This window comes from Ambystoma mexicanum, chromosome 3q, assembly GCF_040938575.1.
Source record: "Ambystoma mexicanum isolate Mex_15411 chromosome 3q, UKY_AmexF1_1, whole genome shotgun sequence".
NCBI classification, from domain to species: Eukaryota; Metazoa; Chordata; class Amphibia; order Caudata; family Ambystomatidae; genus Ambystoma; species Ambystoma mexicanum.
The window spans coordinates 912387112-912402821 of record NC_090926.1 but is presented as its reverse complement, the minus strand read 5'-3'; the positions used below and the strand labels follow the sequence as shown (position 1 = coordinate 912402821).

At 47.7% G+C, this 15710-nt stretch overlaps 1 protein-coding gene across 1 annotated transcript in view; it reads left to right on the top strand.

The window, feature by feature from the left end:
- Positions 1-15710, top strand: part of RGS9 (regulator of G protein signaling 9) — a 1220104-nt gene that overhangs the window by 985755 nt on the left and 218639 nt on the right. The window contains exon 14 of the mRNA XM_069655056.1: positions 3648-3735. Within this exon, the coding sequence (XP_069511157.1) occupies positions 3648-3735 (88 nt within the window). The remainder of the gene's footprint in view (positions 1-3647; positions 3736-15710) is intronic.

The following is a 15710-nucleotide window of genomic DNA, read 5'->3' as shown; positions in this document are numbered from 1 at the left end:
CGTGGAGCGAGAATGTTCGTTTCCCAGTTTTTTTCTTTTTTGAATTTCTGCTGTTCTATTATGGTCAGGTCCTGAGTTTTGGTGATGTGCTGGCCATCAGAGATGTTGAATTAGTCTTCTAGATAGGATGGAGCCTGCATGGTGACAGCTTTTAATTTGATGCAGCTGGCTTTGAAGGTGATGCATGAAGTATATTGGAAACCAGTGAGATTCAATGAATACAAGCTTTATGTGGTCACATTTACGGAAACCTTTGATGAGGCTAGCAGAGGCATGAAGGACCTTTCTTATAGGCTCTAAGGTGACATGCGTAGACCAGCCAGAAGGAACATCTGTTTATCATTGATCAAGTGCCAGTCAGACTCACCAAATGCCTGGTAAGTTGATAAAAAACATTTGAAGTGTTCTCACTAAGCCTTTGAGCATGATCCTTGGCTGACATGGGATATAGTCACATGTGAGAGGTGTACCCTGTATGCTCCTCCCAACCTCCTCTACTTGCATCTAGGCTAATGGCTCAGCCAGTGAAGGTGTGGATTATTATAGTCAGGCAACATGTGTCCTATCTCTCTGCTGTGGTTCCAAACATAGTGTGGACTGCAGCTCCATGCGTGAGTTGCTATATCCCTCTTCATAGGCACCCTAGAGAAGTAGAAGCAAATTAGCACTGAATTGGTGACAATCTACATTATGTCATATTTTCTGATGCGCGTCATATTATTATTTTATGGGTCTCATTGTTTTATGTCATTTAGGCATTCCACTTCTAACCTGGTGGGCCATTTGGGGCATGCATGATCTCAGCAATACCGCCATTTTAAATAGTCCATTTTATGGCATTGTGTTAAAAAATCATTTGAGCCAAATCCCACGTGCCACAGTGCCACCCAATAGCCATCACTGGAAGTTCACCTCCAGTTCAGAACTGTATGTTCAAACCATTGTGGGTATGCGAATTCCCCCAAATACAAGACCTTTGCTCAAGAAATGTTTCATTTTCTTACAGGGCAGGGCTGTCAACCCATGACAGGCCGCTATCAAGGCTGCGGACAATGACATACCTGGTTTCACCCTTATTAGGGATCATCAGTGGAGTCTAGTCTGACAGCCTCGTGGTTGGAGCATTGGGGCATGCTTAGCAAATACCAGCAAGTTTATGGTAGGTTGAAAAAGGCTTGAAGAATCCTTTCCACCGGTAATGTGAAAGTGGACCAAGTCATTTGAGTGCTAGCTTAATATGGCCAACAGGAAATGAGATACGGCAGATGCAACGCGTAGTTCTTTTTCTCTCCCGCCACTCTGCTTGTAGAGGTCTTAAGTTATGCAGACGCACAGTCCCTCCACGTTTCCTCTCTGGTAGACTCTGGCCTGCTGAGAATACCGCTGGAATGGGGTAACTCTGCCAGCAAAATGTAGGCTTAAGCAAGAATTACATTGAGACAATCATACAGAGTCACAGGAGTCATGGTTTCCTTCTTCTTATTAAAACTTCTCTCAAATCGGTCTTATGTCACAGTTGCCTTTTTCCAAATAAGTCGCACTCCGTGTATTTATATTTGGCCACTTCCTGTCGCATGCCCTCGTTTCATCCTTTATCTGGGGCAGCAGAGCGGGCGGCACATTCAAGTGCCATTGCTAGCACCTACCGGGTTTGCTCTCTCCCCTCTTTAGTGGAACACTTTGCTTTTTATCGATATATGTTAATGTAATCAATAGAGGATCACTCCATTCTAATGCAAATGCTTATCTGGTGCTCTATGAGACATCTAGTTTGAGCACTGGCTAAGATGTAGTTGCGGTACAGCTTGTCCTTTGTAACAGGACATTTCAATTAGTACATCTGAATAGGGAATCGATGGGGGCGAATTTAGCACACCTTGTTTAAAGGGGAGTGAGACTTCTTTGGCAGACTTGCTTAGTTGGGAGACTTTAGCAGTTTAGTAAGGATAGTTTAGGTGTCTGTGTGCAGGGTGTTTGGACCCTACTTATCCGATCTCTTTAGGATATACATTTTGCCATAGTCAGTCTCTGTCCCACAAGGAAGGCTGGAGTCAGACCACTTACTGAGGCTTGGAAGGCATAATAGCACCCACTCACTCTCTCGGTCATTCTCTCAGAGAGGCTTCAGCCGCTTAGGGCCTAGGGGCCTGCTTCCTTACCTGCAGGCAGCTCTTCTTCTGTCAGCGAGCACGGATTCAAGGGACATCCCTCTCTTTTCATCTCTCAGTCTCTCTCTCTGCCTCTGTTCCTTTCTGGTTCTCCACCCCAGTGGGAGTAGGCTTGATCTCTGTGGCTATTATCACGCACCCTCAGGGCCCTGTGAGACCCTCTGAATTTCTAGCAGGGTCTGTGAGAGGATTGCATCCTATCTGTTGCAAGCCTTCACAGCAGCTTCCCTTTCCAAAGGAATGGGGAATATATCTGCATAGCACAACAGAGTTCACCTGCTCGGAGGCCACAAGGCATGCCCAAAGCAAACTGTCAATCAATTTCAGGTGCTGGCCAGCATTGATCCTGTTATGGAGGAAAATCTCACTGAATCGGCCTGATATCAATCAAGTAACCCAACAAGAGTGGTGGGGGCAACTGATGGAGGCAATTCATCTTACACTTTCTCACTAGAATGGTAATCGGCCCCTTATTATGAGGGTCATCTTATTACGTACCTGGCTTTTTAGACAACATCCCTTTGAATGATGCTACCTGGCTGCCCTCTGGGCCTCATTACACGGTAGGCGGTAACCATGGCGCTATTAGTGCCATGGTTGCCGCCAGTATTTTACCGTGTCTGCCTTGGTGGATGGCGGAATTACCACCCTACTCCAAGGTGAGCGGGGGTGGTAATTCCCCATTCACCAAGGCACTTCCCCATTCCCATTTTTGCCTGCATAGGGCATAATGGGAATGGGGAAGGCGCTAATTACGGTACCGCAAATTGCAGTACCGTATTTAGCACCAAGGTCCCTTTGTGGCACCCTACTTTAAAGGCTGGTAAAACCAACCGTTAAGGTCGGGTCCCGCAAAGGGAACTCGTAGTAAGGTGGTAAGGGTTTACCGGTACTGGTGCCCTTACCGGTACCGGTAAACCCTTACCGCCTACCGTGTAATGAGGCCCTCTGTCTCTTGCCTACAAATGCCAAAATGGCAAGGCACCATCCTATCTTACTAAGAGAATATTGAGGAAAGTATTTAGTAGGTCCTTGCGCTCTTCTGACACCTTTCTGCTCAATCAGACAAGATCTCATTTGAAAAACGTTAGTGATTGTAGCTTTGATTTCACTGCACCTCGTGATTGGAACACCCTGCCCACAAATATCAAAAACTCAATTTCTCTCACGGTCTTTAAGAAACATGTGAAGACACATCTTTTATATCTTCCTGAATAGACACTACCATCCCAGGTCTTCGTCTCCATCTTACATGTTGTGCTCTCAGTCCTACGGGCACGCAGCGCCCCACAAGAATCGGAATCAAATAAATACCTAAAGTCTAGAACTTGATCAAGATGACCCTTAGAACATAGGCCCAGTTGACAGGTATTGAAAGATAGCCTTGTGTGCATAGTAGTGTAGCTCAGGCACGATTAACCATCATTTATACTGCTTGCTGGAAAAATACCCCTGTGACCCTCTTGTCTTTTTAATTAGGAGAGAACATGGGCTTCTGGGAAGCGTGTGAAGACTTGAAGTATGGTGACCAGTCCAAGGTGAAGGAGAAAGCCGAAGAAATCTATAAGTGAGTCTCAATTAGGAAAAATGTGTTTCTGTTACTGTTTTGTTGCTGGCTCCTGCAGCCGGCACACTCCGGCTGCGTACAGACGCTGCACGGATATGAAGTTAGTGCTTAATGCTGTTTGCAAGTCAATTGCACATGTGCACAGTTTCATTTTTGTACTTTGTCACATTTGCACATTTTTTATGTTCACATTTGCACACTTATGACATTTCGTTTCTTCACACAGCTTTACTGCTAAGACACAAATGGCCTGAATGTGCAAAGATTTGCACTGGGAAAAATAGGGTGGTGCCCAGGAGCATCTTGGCTTTGCACCTGCTACTTCATAGCAAGTGCACAAAGCTGTAAATTGGAGTAAAGGCTGAGATACTTTGAGTATCTTTAAGATGCTCACAGGCTATGTGATTCACAAAGATTGTACTGAGGCCCTAGGGTTGGAACCGTCCTTGCTAAGCTCTGTTTATTGTTGTGATCCCCTTATTGCTTAGTGAAAAGGTCATAGGATGCGTTTTGAGGTGAAGCCCACACCTCCTTTGTTGTATGATAATGGTTTATCCTGGATACCTCGCAATTCATTTACTTTTTTAGAAAGTAGATTTTCCACACCATTTTCGCATTTGGTGATAAGTGCAAGTTTTTATTCATCAAATTGTTTGTAGTGTGGGCTCATGGTCCCAGTTAAGGTCAGCTGACATGTGTTTCGACCCAGTGGGTCTTTATCAAGACTAGTGGTGGTGGTTTCTTGCCCCATATGGGGTCCTGGGTTGGTTCCTGGTCAGACCTGTGTGCGACAGCTAGGCTCCTCATAGACCCTGGTAGTCAAAGTATTGTGGCATTGATACGTCCAGGGCCTATGAGGAGCCCAGCTGTCGCACACAGGACTGACCGCAAATACCAGCCCAGGACCACATATGGGGCAAGAAACCACCTCCACTAGCATTGATAAAGACCCGCAAGGTCGAAACACGTGTCAGCTGACCTTAACTGGGACCATGAGCCAACACTACAATTTGATGAATAAAAACTTGCACTTATCACCAAACACGAAAACGGCGTGGAAAATGTACTTTCTGAAAAAGTAAATGAATTGCCAGGTATCCAGGATAACCCCTTACGATTCACAAAGATGACCTCATGCACATCCCAGCGATGCTCCAGGCGTCTCCACATTTCCTTTAGTTTAAGGCTTGGTGAAGGCGGCATATTGAAGCCGGTGCAATTTCATGACTTGCTCCACTGCTAATCTTTGCAACTCATGCAAAATGTCTTGGGGATGGGTTTTGTGGTATGGGTTTGGAAAGTTTTAATCATACGTATTGTGGATCATGTTGACATTTGTTTCTGATGCGGTTGGACTGATCCGGATATTTTCGAAACCTTTTTGCTTTAAATACAACTTTATGAGTGCCCACCAATAAATCCCATCCTGGAGCAAGAGCAGCCATCTCTCTAATGCCAACCCACTAGAGCCGTGCCCACTGCATGGAGTGCATGTGATGCAGTGGTGAAGCACTGGGTTGTAAGTCTGCAAGCTGCTGTTTAATAACCTGCTTATTATCTCCTTCACACAATGTGTGATGGCAGATCAATCACTTTACCTGTATCCAGGCATTTGTCCTTTCTTCGGGCCTGCCTCCATTGCCTGCAGTACACCGTCATGCTGTGATGGATTCTCCACTGAATAACATGAGAAGGATGCAGGAGGAACATGTCCTTCTGGCAATGGTGTCCGGATTGCCCATGACCCCATTCCTCTAGCACACAAAGCCATGGGACGTGGCACCAGCAAACAGGCAGTCAGTGAGGCCTGAAACACCGGCATAGGCGCTACTGGAGGCCTGTGCGCTATTCCTTTTCATAGAGAAATGAGACTAGTGGCAGCCCTTCCTGGAGGCTAGGTGGTGAGATTTTAGAAAACATAGATACATTTTCACCCTGTTCTTGCAATGACCTCACCGCTATAAAAAAAAAAGATTCTTGATATAAATAGCACACTTTCAACTCACTAAAAAGCTCACTTTATTTAGAAAAAATTAATATTTTTTTAAATTATATTTTAAAAATTAGCCCTATTGCCAAATACTCTACGCCGCTAAATAACTAGGTGATTGGAGTCACTGGATAATGAACATTTTGGTCGACAAGGTTCCACCAGGGAGTTTCCACAGGTGAAGGCAGCTGCTGTCAGGCTTTGACTGGCCTATAGGGCAATACGGCAATGCCCGAACCAAAAATGCTAAATTTTAGTAGGGGACAGTTTTTTTGGTCAAAGTGGCCCGCTTTTTTGGCCAGTTTGAGTTTTCACCCTGCGGCTAATAATTTTGACCATTGTTGCTGAATAAATATTCCTTCAATTGCAAAATGTGCATTACATTTTATCAAAAAACTCCTCCTTAGGTACTATTAAACAGTGTGTCACGAAAGGAATGAATTCCTTTTGCATCTGTGAGCAACTATTTCATTGGCGCCCGAGACTATTTTATGCCCCAGTCCGACCCTGGCTGCTGTTTCCTACAGAGCCCTAAAACATGTTCCACTGCTGAGCGTGTGCTCGCAGGCCAGGGCAGTGGTGCATGCTTGCTGAGTCCAACCCACGCGAGATATAGAAATTCTATTATTTTCTTCTGTATGTAAATCCATGCTGGAAATAGTGGTAATATTCATTCTATCCTGTTTGGATAACAAAAGTAATATATCTAGCTAGGGCCTGTGCCTACGCTAGTCCCTTTTCTCTTTCTATAGTGCTCACTAGACGCCCCCCCCCAATGCTCTGGAATCTCAATGCAAGTTTGTAGCAGTATTCATAATGCCCAAACGACCTGAGAATGCTTGTCTGTTGCCTGCATTTTAAGTTAACCGGAAATAAGTACCGGTCCTTTTTGATTCAGGTTTTGCCATGCCTCTCATCCTTTTGACACTTTGATTTCTGCGGAAAAGTACTTTATGCTCCGTTGCTCTTTGATTGACTGTAGAGGGTGTACAGAAACTCTGTAGAATGAGAGGCTGGTTCCAACCAGAGATGAGAGGTTTTCATAGTAGGAATGTCATCCATTTGCAAAAGACAATGGGTAGGCGGTAGCCATCGCGCTATTAGCGGACTTACCGGGTCATTCCGACCTTGGAGGACCCGGTAAGTCCCCATTCCGGGAACCATTCCCCCATTCCGGGAACCATTCCCCATTCTCATTTGAGCCCCTATAGGGCTCAATGGGAATGGGGAAGAAGTTAATAACGGTACTTGTGGTACCGTTATTAGCTCTGAAGTACCTTAATGGGTCCTGTCCTTAACACCGGGTCAGACCTGGCATTAAGGAAGGGACCGCTAAGGGACCTCATAGTAGGGCGGTAAGGGATTACCAGCACCGGTGCCCTTACCGGTGCCGGTAATCCCTTACCGCCTACTGTGTAATGACAGCCATGATCCCATTTCGGCTTCGTATCATGTCAAAGAGGTTAGACACCCTCAGGAGAAGGGACACTCCCTTCTGGATCCCCCATCAATGTACACCTCACGTGTAGCTGCCAGAGATGAGAGAGGGCTGCAGGCTACACTGGGCCATGCCAGGGTGACACATCAATGGCGTGAGTAGTGCAAATGCACAGTGCCGGGCAGCTACAATGGCAATAAATCCTAAAGTGAAATGATGGCCATGCAGCAAAACACGTAGATCCTAGAGTTCTCCTCAAGGTGGCTGAGCAAGGAGGGAAAGAGGGGATAGGAGAAGGGGGAACATGAATGTCGGTGAGAGGAGAGTGAAAAGATAGAAAAGAGCATTCTCAGGAGAAGGGCAGGTCAGATTCAGCCAAGGGCAGTGGGGCCAGTAGGCATAGCCTGTGATCTGCTTCAGCATCTACCAACTCGTTAGGCAGCCGCATGTAGGGCTGTGAGGCTTAGACCCTGAAAACACTGCATATTTAAGGCTGCACAGAGCTCCTCTCCCTACCATACACATGCCACCATGATCCAGTCAGGACTCCCGCGATCAGCGGAGCACAGCATAGCTTGAAGAAGGAGACGGCAGAGGAGAAGCAAATAAGTGGCCATAGGTAGTGGAGAGCTAGAGTGAGTGTCCCTGAGGTGGCTTTTGCTTGGATGCCTTGGGGAGGGCGGTGTTGCACTTCAGTCCTTCTAGAGGGAGGCTAGAGCCTAGTCAGGAACACAGGCATTTCAGAGTGAGGAAACAGAGCATTTCACATCCAAATGACTAAGAAAAGTGAAGCCTAGAGGGGAGTGGAGTCAGACTCCCTCCAACACTGAGTTCCTACTGCTGACCAACAACACCGAACACTCAGACATCCAGACCTGGCCCTCTGCTATGCACCTCGAGGGCTTCAAAACCCAGCCTGCCACCGGCACCAAGCCTCTTGGGCTTGACATCGACAGGCGCCTCTCCTTAAACAGCACATAGCAAGGAAGATACAAACAGCTTGGTACCAAATTTCTCTCCTGCAGGAAATCAAGACCTTCATTCCAGAAAACAACGTCAGATCTGCTGTCCAAGCCTTGCTCCTCTCCCACTTGATTGGTGATAATGTGTTAAGCTCACCTGGCTCCCACAGAGGCGTTGATCGGAACTGGACAGCTGCGGTCTCCACCAATGTGACGCGTAGGGCCGAGATGACGGACTGGACTGGCCCACCTAGCTTTGTTTGCTTGGCCCGTAGGAATATTCTTCTGCAAATGGAGAAAGGGAATTAACCACCCGTGGAGTTGAGCGTAAATCCCCCCACCCCCGCTGTTCTCCCCACAGATCACCTTTGATGTCCCCTCTTATAGTCTCACCTGATGGTTTGAAAAGATGAGCTCTCCATCCTGCATTGAGCGCAGGGGCGCGTTGATAACCAGTTGCTTCACTGGCTCGAAGGAATTGGTGAGTTCCAGAACAATATTGACTCTGAGATTCCCGGCAAGACTCCGTAAGTATAAAGTTCGTAAGAGTTCAAATGCCTGACTTTCACTCTTGTCCGATTCCTTGCAGGTTGCAGCTTGACCCTAATGAAGAGTTCCTCGTGGCAACCGGTAGTATTCTGGTAAGGATTTGTATTTTCCAACACAGTTCGATAAAATAATGTCAATATGTAACCTGTTGCTTTCTCCCTTATTCAGGCGCTGAGAGAAAGTATGAAGTCTCAGGGAATAATACCTCCGGTGGTAAAATCAGGTAAGTCTATTGTGGTGAGGAGGGTTCCCCTTATTAGTCCCTTTGTTTCACCTTGCTGTCCTTTTGTTTCCCCCTAGGGGCTGGGGTTCGGCAAAGATGCAGTGGAAGCTGCGCCGACCCGTGAAGAGGAATAGTGCCCCCGGTGGTAAAATCAGGTAAGTCTATGGGGGGGTAACTAATATTCCTCTGTGTATTCCCTTGGCTCACCTTGCTGTTCTTGTCTCATCCTTAGGTGCTGGAGTGCGGCGGGAACATGCAGGAGGATGCGGTGGAATGTGAAGATGTTGCGAAGGCCGGTGAGTTCAGCGCGGCGCTGCAGCAGGCGAGGCGATGCGCATAAATAGCTTCTTTCTTCCAGCTTGAAGGCGCAATGTATCAGGAATTCAGGTAAGGATCAAAGGTATTGCTCTTGTTCTAACCTTTTCTCCTTCTTTCTCCCTTTTTCTAGGAGCTCCAAACTCGAGGCGGGTGAAGGCTGGATGCAGACTTGCAGGCACGGTGAGCGTTACGCTGCTGGATGCAGAATAACGCAAAGCATGTGCTGTTCTTCGGACGTGGTTTAAATAGCCTCCAAAGTAGTACCAGGTAAGTATTCCTCCCCAGCCCCGCCCGAGTAAAAAATAGTCCCTAAGTAAAGTAATCCCTTCCAAGCCTCTTTTGGCTTGGAGCTCTTGCAGCATGGTCTGCATCAGGTAAGTTTGCAGCATGGTCAGCATCAGGTAAGTTTTAATCTATGAGCCTGGCGCCTATGGCGCCAGGGCTGACTCTCCATATGAGCCTGGCACCATAGGCGCCAGGACTGCACCCAAATAGCCCCTAGCAGGGGTTGTTGGGCTTGCTTGGGATAACTTGATGCCTGCTTCCGGGGTTGCTGGACTTGGTCTGAGTCCCCGGGGGTAGGCATCATGACATAATGTCCTTTTGGAAGACCTTCCATTAACTACCCTGACTCACCTGAGATGTGTTATGCATGCTGCAGCATGACTCAAATCGGCAAGGGAGCGGGATGCAGCACGATATGCCAACTGCAGGGGCCTGTGAGGTTTGAGGGACGGAGATGGAGGGACATAGGCATAGTGAGGGGATGAGGTTAGGATGGAGAAAGGATAGAAGACTAGCGAGGTAAAGGAAAGGGATAGAATTTGAAGGGGGAGTGAGAGGAGAATGGGGATACAATAAATGATAAAGGGCAAAAGTGAGAGTCAGGAAAATCTAGAAGAGGGTCATTTCTGCCCTCTAAACAGAAAAAAGTCAACCTGCCTTCATGTTGCACACTAATGCTGGATATAACATGATGTTTGCAAGCTTTCTTCATGTTGCACACTAACACTGGATATAACATGATGTGTGCATGCTTTCTTCATGTTGCACATTGTTAGGAAAGATTTCATATTGTATGTAATTTTCCCTCCATGTGGTGACCCCCAAACTTTTTGCTGTTGTTTTACACCCTGATCTAGACTTTGCCAGAGAAGCGCAGCCTTCCGCTGCACTCCTCTGGGCTTTCGCTCAATTCTTATGGGGAAATTGACATGCCCTTAAGACAGTCAGTACTGGGAGACTTTGTTTCCCTTAGTCCTTTCCTCATGTTGCAGCTTTTGTGCAGCATGAAACCAGAGTGCACCGTAACTTACATTACCGTGCTCTTGGGTCTCTAGTCATTCCAAAGGCCCTAGAAACTCTCTCTGGACTTATTATGAACTGTGCAAGTGTGTCACGGACGGGACTGGTGGCAGCTATCGTTTCTCTTGTGTTTTTAACTCTTTTTCGCCATGTTATCCGCGCTTACCGTGTTTGGCACAAAGGAGTGGCCTGGCTCCAAAATGGCCATGCCACGAGGTTCTTTGTCCTCTCCACTGACCATCTTGCCCCTTCACCTTCCCCCGGGTCCAGCCTTATTTGGTCATGCACTTTCCCGCGAAACCCCAAAGCTTTTGCGGGCTTCTGCATGCCTTGTGTGTGCCTCCTGGGTGTGGGCTGGGATGTCTGGTCCCAATACACATGCTGGTACCAGAGAGTCTGGTGTGTCCTGAATGCCTGGGACCACCATGGTCCGTGATAGGTCCACGTATGGTGTAAGAGGTTGTGAGCAGATCTCCCATTGGGTCCTCTCCGTTTTGGCGCGAAGGGAACTTTGGATAAGAGGAGGCTGGAAACACCACTACCATGTCGATCTCCTGAGTTCACACCGAACAAGGGATAAGGAGCCAAGTATCCTGCAACAAGAAGCTGAGTCGAGGAACCGCTGGTGACCCGCTGAAGGTTTGGCACCCTGAACCGCTGTCGTCCTGCGAGACCCCTCTTCATCTGATCATCCTAGAAGGTCTGGGAAGGCGCTTCGACCCATTGGAATAGTGGGATCAACTAAGCCTCTTCGGAAGTTTCCCTGGGCCAACCAGTGGGCTGACCAGCTTAGGCAGGACGCATTGCTCTGTCACCACCGCCGTTTCGGGGAAGCCCTCGAAACTTGGTCTACTGCTTGCTCTGCGTCCACGGCACCCTCACACTGAATTTCGTACACTTGGCATTCCCAGGTCTGAAGTGAGACGAGTGCGCCCGGACCAGAGTAAACGCGGTTGACGTGTTGCCCTGCTGTGGTAACAACCTGTGCACGTCCGCTGCATTTGGGACACCCTCGACCCTGCATCCTGCTTTGCAGAATCTACCCGGTGTTGAGACGTCCTGATCATCGCAGCTGAACCTGCCAGCAACGTGAACTGAACTGGAGAAGTCTGGGTCTGCCTGCGTCGGGGACCGGTGAGTAGTCCATACCCCAACCAGTTGGCCCCTCGCACAGGAGCCTGTTTCTTTTCTACTGCTGTTGCAAAATAGCGACTCTATCCCACACTCTCACCCTGCCTCTGCCCACTAGTGGAGGCCTTGCTTGAGTAGTGGGGACTTGTTCTGCATCGCTTCATTCACCTTCCTGAACTGCCTGATATCCTTGAAGAGACCCTCTTTTGTCCATTGGCACCAGTGCGTGCAGGTACTTTTGAGCATAAGGCTCCTCTCTTCGTAGGGCTCGGACTTCTTCCTAGTTAGGTGTATTTCAGATGTCAAACTGGGTCTAATGATTACTTGCACTGCCTGTTTTCCTCCCCATCTAGGTGGTCTACATATTACGTGCTCCTAACTCCTTAGACCCCTCGGTCTTGTATATGTGATGTGTTGGGTTACTTATGTATTATTGTGATTCTTAACTATGGTCGATGTTACAAAGGCCTTGTAATAAATGTGTTTATAATTTTAATATAACACCTGTCTGGAGTAATTTGTAAGTGTCCTTGCTTTGGGTGCTCATTGTGCTTTCAGTGCCCCTCACCCCTCTTGAAACTTAGTCGTGACCGCCGCCATCGCTACCCTGATTGGTCTCACTTGTCCAGAGGTTACCCTGTTCCAAGAAACTAGGCTGGCCTTCTGAACCTCTGCCCCTCCAGGTCAGAGTTCAGAAATCCATCTTAACACACATTAATGCTTGATATAATGTTGTGGCATTACTTGCGCTGAAGAAAGCTTTTGTATAATGTAACTGGTCTCCAACAGCGCCCTAGTGCCTAAGGGTTAGGCGCTTTACAAATGAAAAAAAAAATACAAATGAAATAAATAAACATGGTGTGTTCAGGCTTTGTCCACATAGCACACTGATGCTAGATGTAAGATGGTGTGTGCAAGCTTTCTTCACACCAATGCTGAAAATAACATATGATGCAAGCCTTCTTCATGTTGCATACTAATGCTGGATATGAGATGATGTGTGCAGGCTTTCTTCACGTTGCACACTAATACTGGATATACAAAGCTGTATGTAAGCTTTCTTCATGTTCCTCACTAATGCTCCTTATAAGATGGTGCGTGCAAGCGTTCTGCATGTTGCGCATTAAAGCTGGACAAAACATGGTGTATGAAAGCTGTGGTCAGGTTTCCCACTAACCCTAGATATAAGATGGTGTATGCAAGATTTCTTCATGTTACACGATAATGCTCGACATGAGTTGGTGCCTGTCTGATTTGCATATGGCTGGACCCCTTTTGCAATGGCGCAGACGGGCAAAAAAGGAAAAGGTGTGGAAGGTTGCCCAGAGCAGTGCCAGTGGTTCAGATTTATTCAAAACATTCCACCCATCACTTTTTTGGCTGTAGGTTGTCTCCCTATGTGAGAGAGGGTATGCCCAGGCGTGGGCCCCTTACACACTGTGCCGTAAGGAACCCAGCTGCACCTCACTGATGAGGCCCAACAAGCTGAAACATGTCTGCGGTTGATTGTGTTTCTGTGCAGAGGGGACTAGGCCTAGCAGTTTGGGCTGTGCTGCTACCATTGGTGGCACTACCAGACTGATTTGCATATGGCTGCACCCCTTTGGCAATGGAGCAGACGGGCTAATAAACAGTGGTGTGGAAGGTTGCTCAGAGCAGTTCCAGTGGTTCAGATTTGTTCAAAACCTTCCACCCATCATTTCTTTGGTTGTAATGTGAGTTGGTGTCTGCCAGCTTTCTTCATGTTGCACATTAATGCCGGATATAAGATTGTGTGCAAGTTTTCAACATGTTGCGCACTAATCCTGGATATAGCATTGTGTGTGAAAGCTTTCTCCATGTTGCATGCTAACACAGGGTATAAGATGGTGTGTGCAAGTTTTCATCAGGTTGCACACTAATGCTGGATAAAGCATGGTGTGGAAAGCTTTATCCATGTTGCATGCTAACGCAGGGTATAAGATGGTGTGTGCAGGTTTTCATCATGTTGCACACAAATGCTTGATATAAGATGACATGTGCAATGTGGGATGTTTTAACCCACTAGTCCAGGCCCTGCAACATTCCTATGCGCTGCTTGCATCAGGAACATCAGAATGGCTGCCAGAAAGCATGATGCTCGCTATAAATCACCCAGATGTACGTAGGAAAAAACGGAAAAATAGGCCGCCAACTGTCATGAGCGCTACTCCCGAGGAGCCAAGACTGGCCCAGCGTCCCCGGAAGCAGGCTCATCATCCACACCCCCGGTTCCAGCAGACCCCTACAGAAGCCCTTTGGGCCATGTCCTGGCGCCTCTGGCGCCAGGCTCATAAGGAACCACAGTGCCGGCGCCATGGGCGCCGGGCTCATATTCTTAAAGTGTGCAGTAGTGATTGGGTGGACTTACCTGTGGCAGACCATGCTGCATACTCACCTAGAACAATCCAAGCTGGGTGAAGTCCCAGCCACTGGCTGGGAGGGACCAATCCTCTGTTACAGGAACTCTTTTCTTACCTGGGTGGGGCTGATGCTAATCCTCTGACACTGGAACTCTTTTCTTACCTGGGTGAGGCTGGAGGAAGAATACGCACCAAAGCACTTCTCCACTATTTAAACCACGCCCGATAGAATTCACATGCTTCGCGTTATTCTGCAACAGCAGCAGGACGCTCACCGAGTCGGCTCCTGCATTCCAGGTCCAGACACACCCTCAGCTTCTCGAGCAGCAACCTGTGGATGAAGAAAAGGCACAGGAACATCTACTCACCAGAATTCAGCCACAAGAGTCCAGTCTCCGACAACCAGCAAATAAAGACATAAGGTTAGAAAACGGGCAACACGCTTGCAGCTGCGCTCGCTTACCTTATCCATCCGTGATCACACCGGAGTTCACTGCGGCCTTCGCTTCGGCAGCATTCCAGCACCTGGAAGACAAAAGACATTGTTAGTGGTGTCCGAGCCAAAGGGTTTGCAACTCAGTTATACTTACGCGCTTCTTCACGCGCAGCAGCGGCAGCATCGCCCTCAGCATTTCGGCATCTGAAAGAAAGGAAAAGACATTATTAGAGGTGCCCATTTTGAAGTGGCCACAATTCAGTAATACTTACGCGCTTCCTCACGCTCAGCAGCGGCAGCTTCGCCCTCAGCATTTCGGCACCTGAAAGGAAGGAAAAGACATTATCAGAGGCGCCCATTTGGAAACGGCCACAATTCAGTTATACTTACGTGCCACCGCACGTGCAACAGCGGCGGCATCGCCCACAGCATCTCGGCACCTGAAAGACAGAAAAGGACATTATAAAAGGGTGCTCCTTCAGAAGCGGCCTCAGATCATCTATACTCACGAGCCTCTTCTTGCACAGCAGTGGTGGTGTCGCCAACAGCTCCTCGGCACCTGAAGGACTATTACAAGCCACAAAAGGACACTGAGCCTAAACACTGAAATCATCCAGTGACGTAACTGGATTCCACGCGCCCCTGCACCAGAAGCAGGATGGAGAGCTCGGCTTTACTAAACCAAAGGTGAGAGTTCGTGGAGACCAGTCGAGAACCAAGAAGTGGGAAAAGCAGAAGATTGGTGGGAGAATTTATCCAACTAGCTTGTAATTACCCCTTTTTCTTCCACCTGCAGAAAACTCACCTTACAAGCCAGACAGTCAATAATCGGAGGTCCTGCCCAGAGCGTCTTCCGAGTTCTACGCCTCATCATAGTCATAGAAGCAACTGTAGCAGTCCAGTTTGGGTCAGCGCCTCCGTGGGAATCAGGTGAGCGTTACACCAACCCACTTTTGCCTAGGTCAGTGGTAACACAGCAGACTGCCAAAACCCACCATTGGGCTACCTACAGAGCAGCCTGAAACTACTTGAAAAAGCAATGCTGATTGCAAAAGAAACACAGAGCTGTTTGGAAATCCGTTTTTCTTGGTTGTCAAATTTGCAAAAATCATGGTTCACAAACCACACAAAAGATCCAACTTCCTTGTTGGGTAAACATCATTCTACTTCAAGAATCCACATAAATACAATGTCAGCAGAAGTACTTTTACCAGAAGAAAATCCACATTTAAAGAGGCTTGC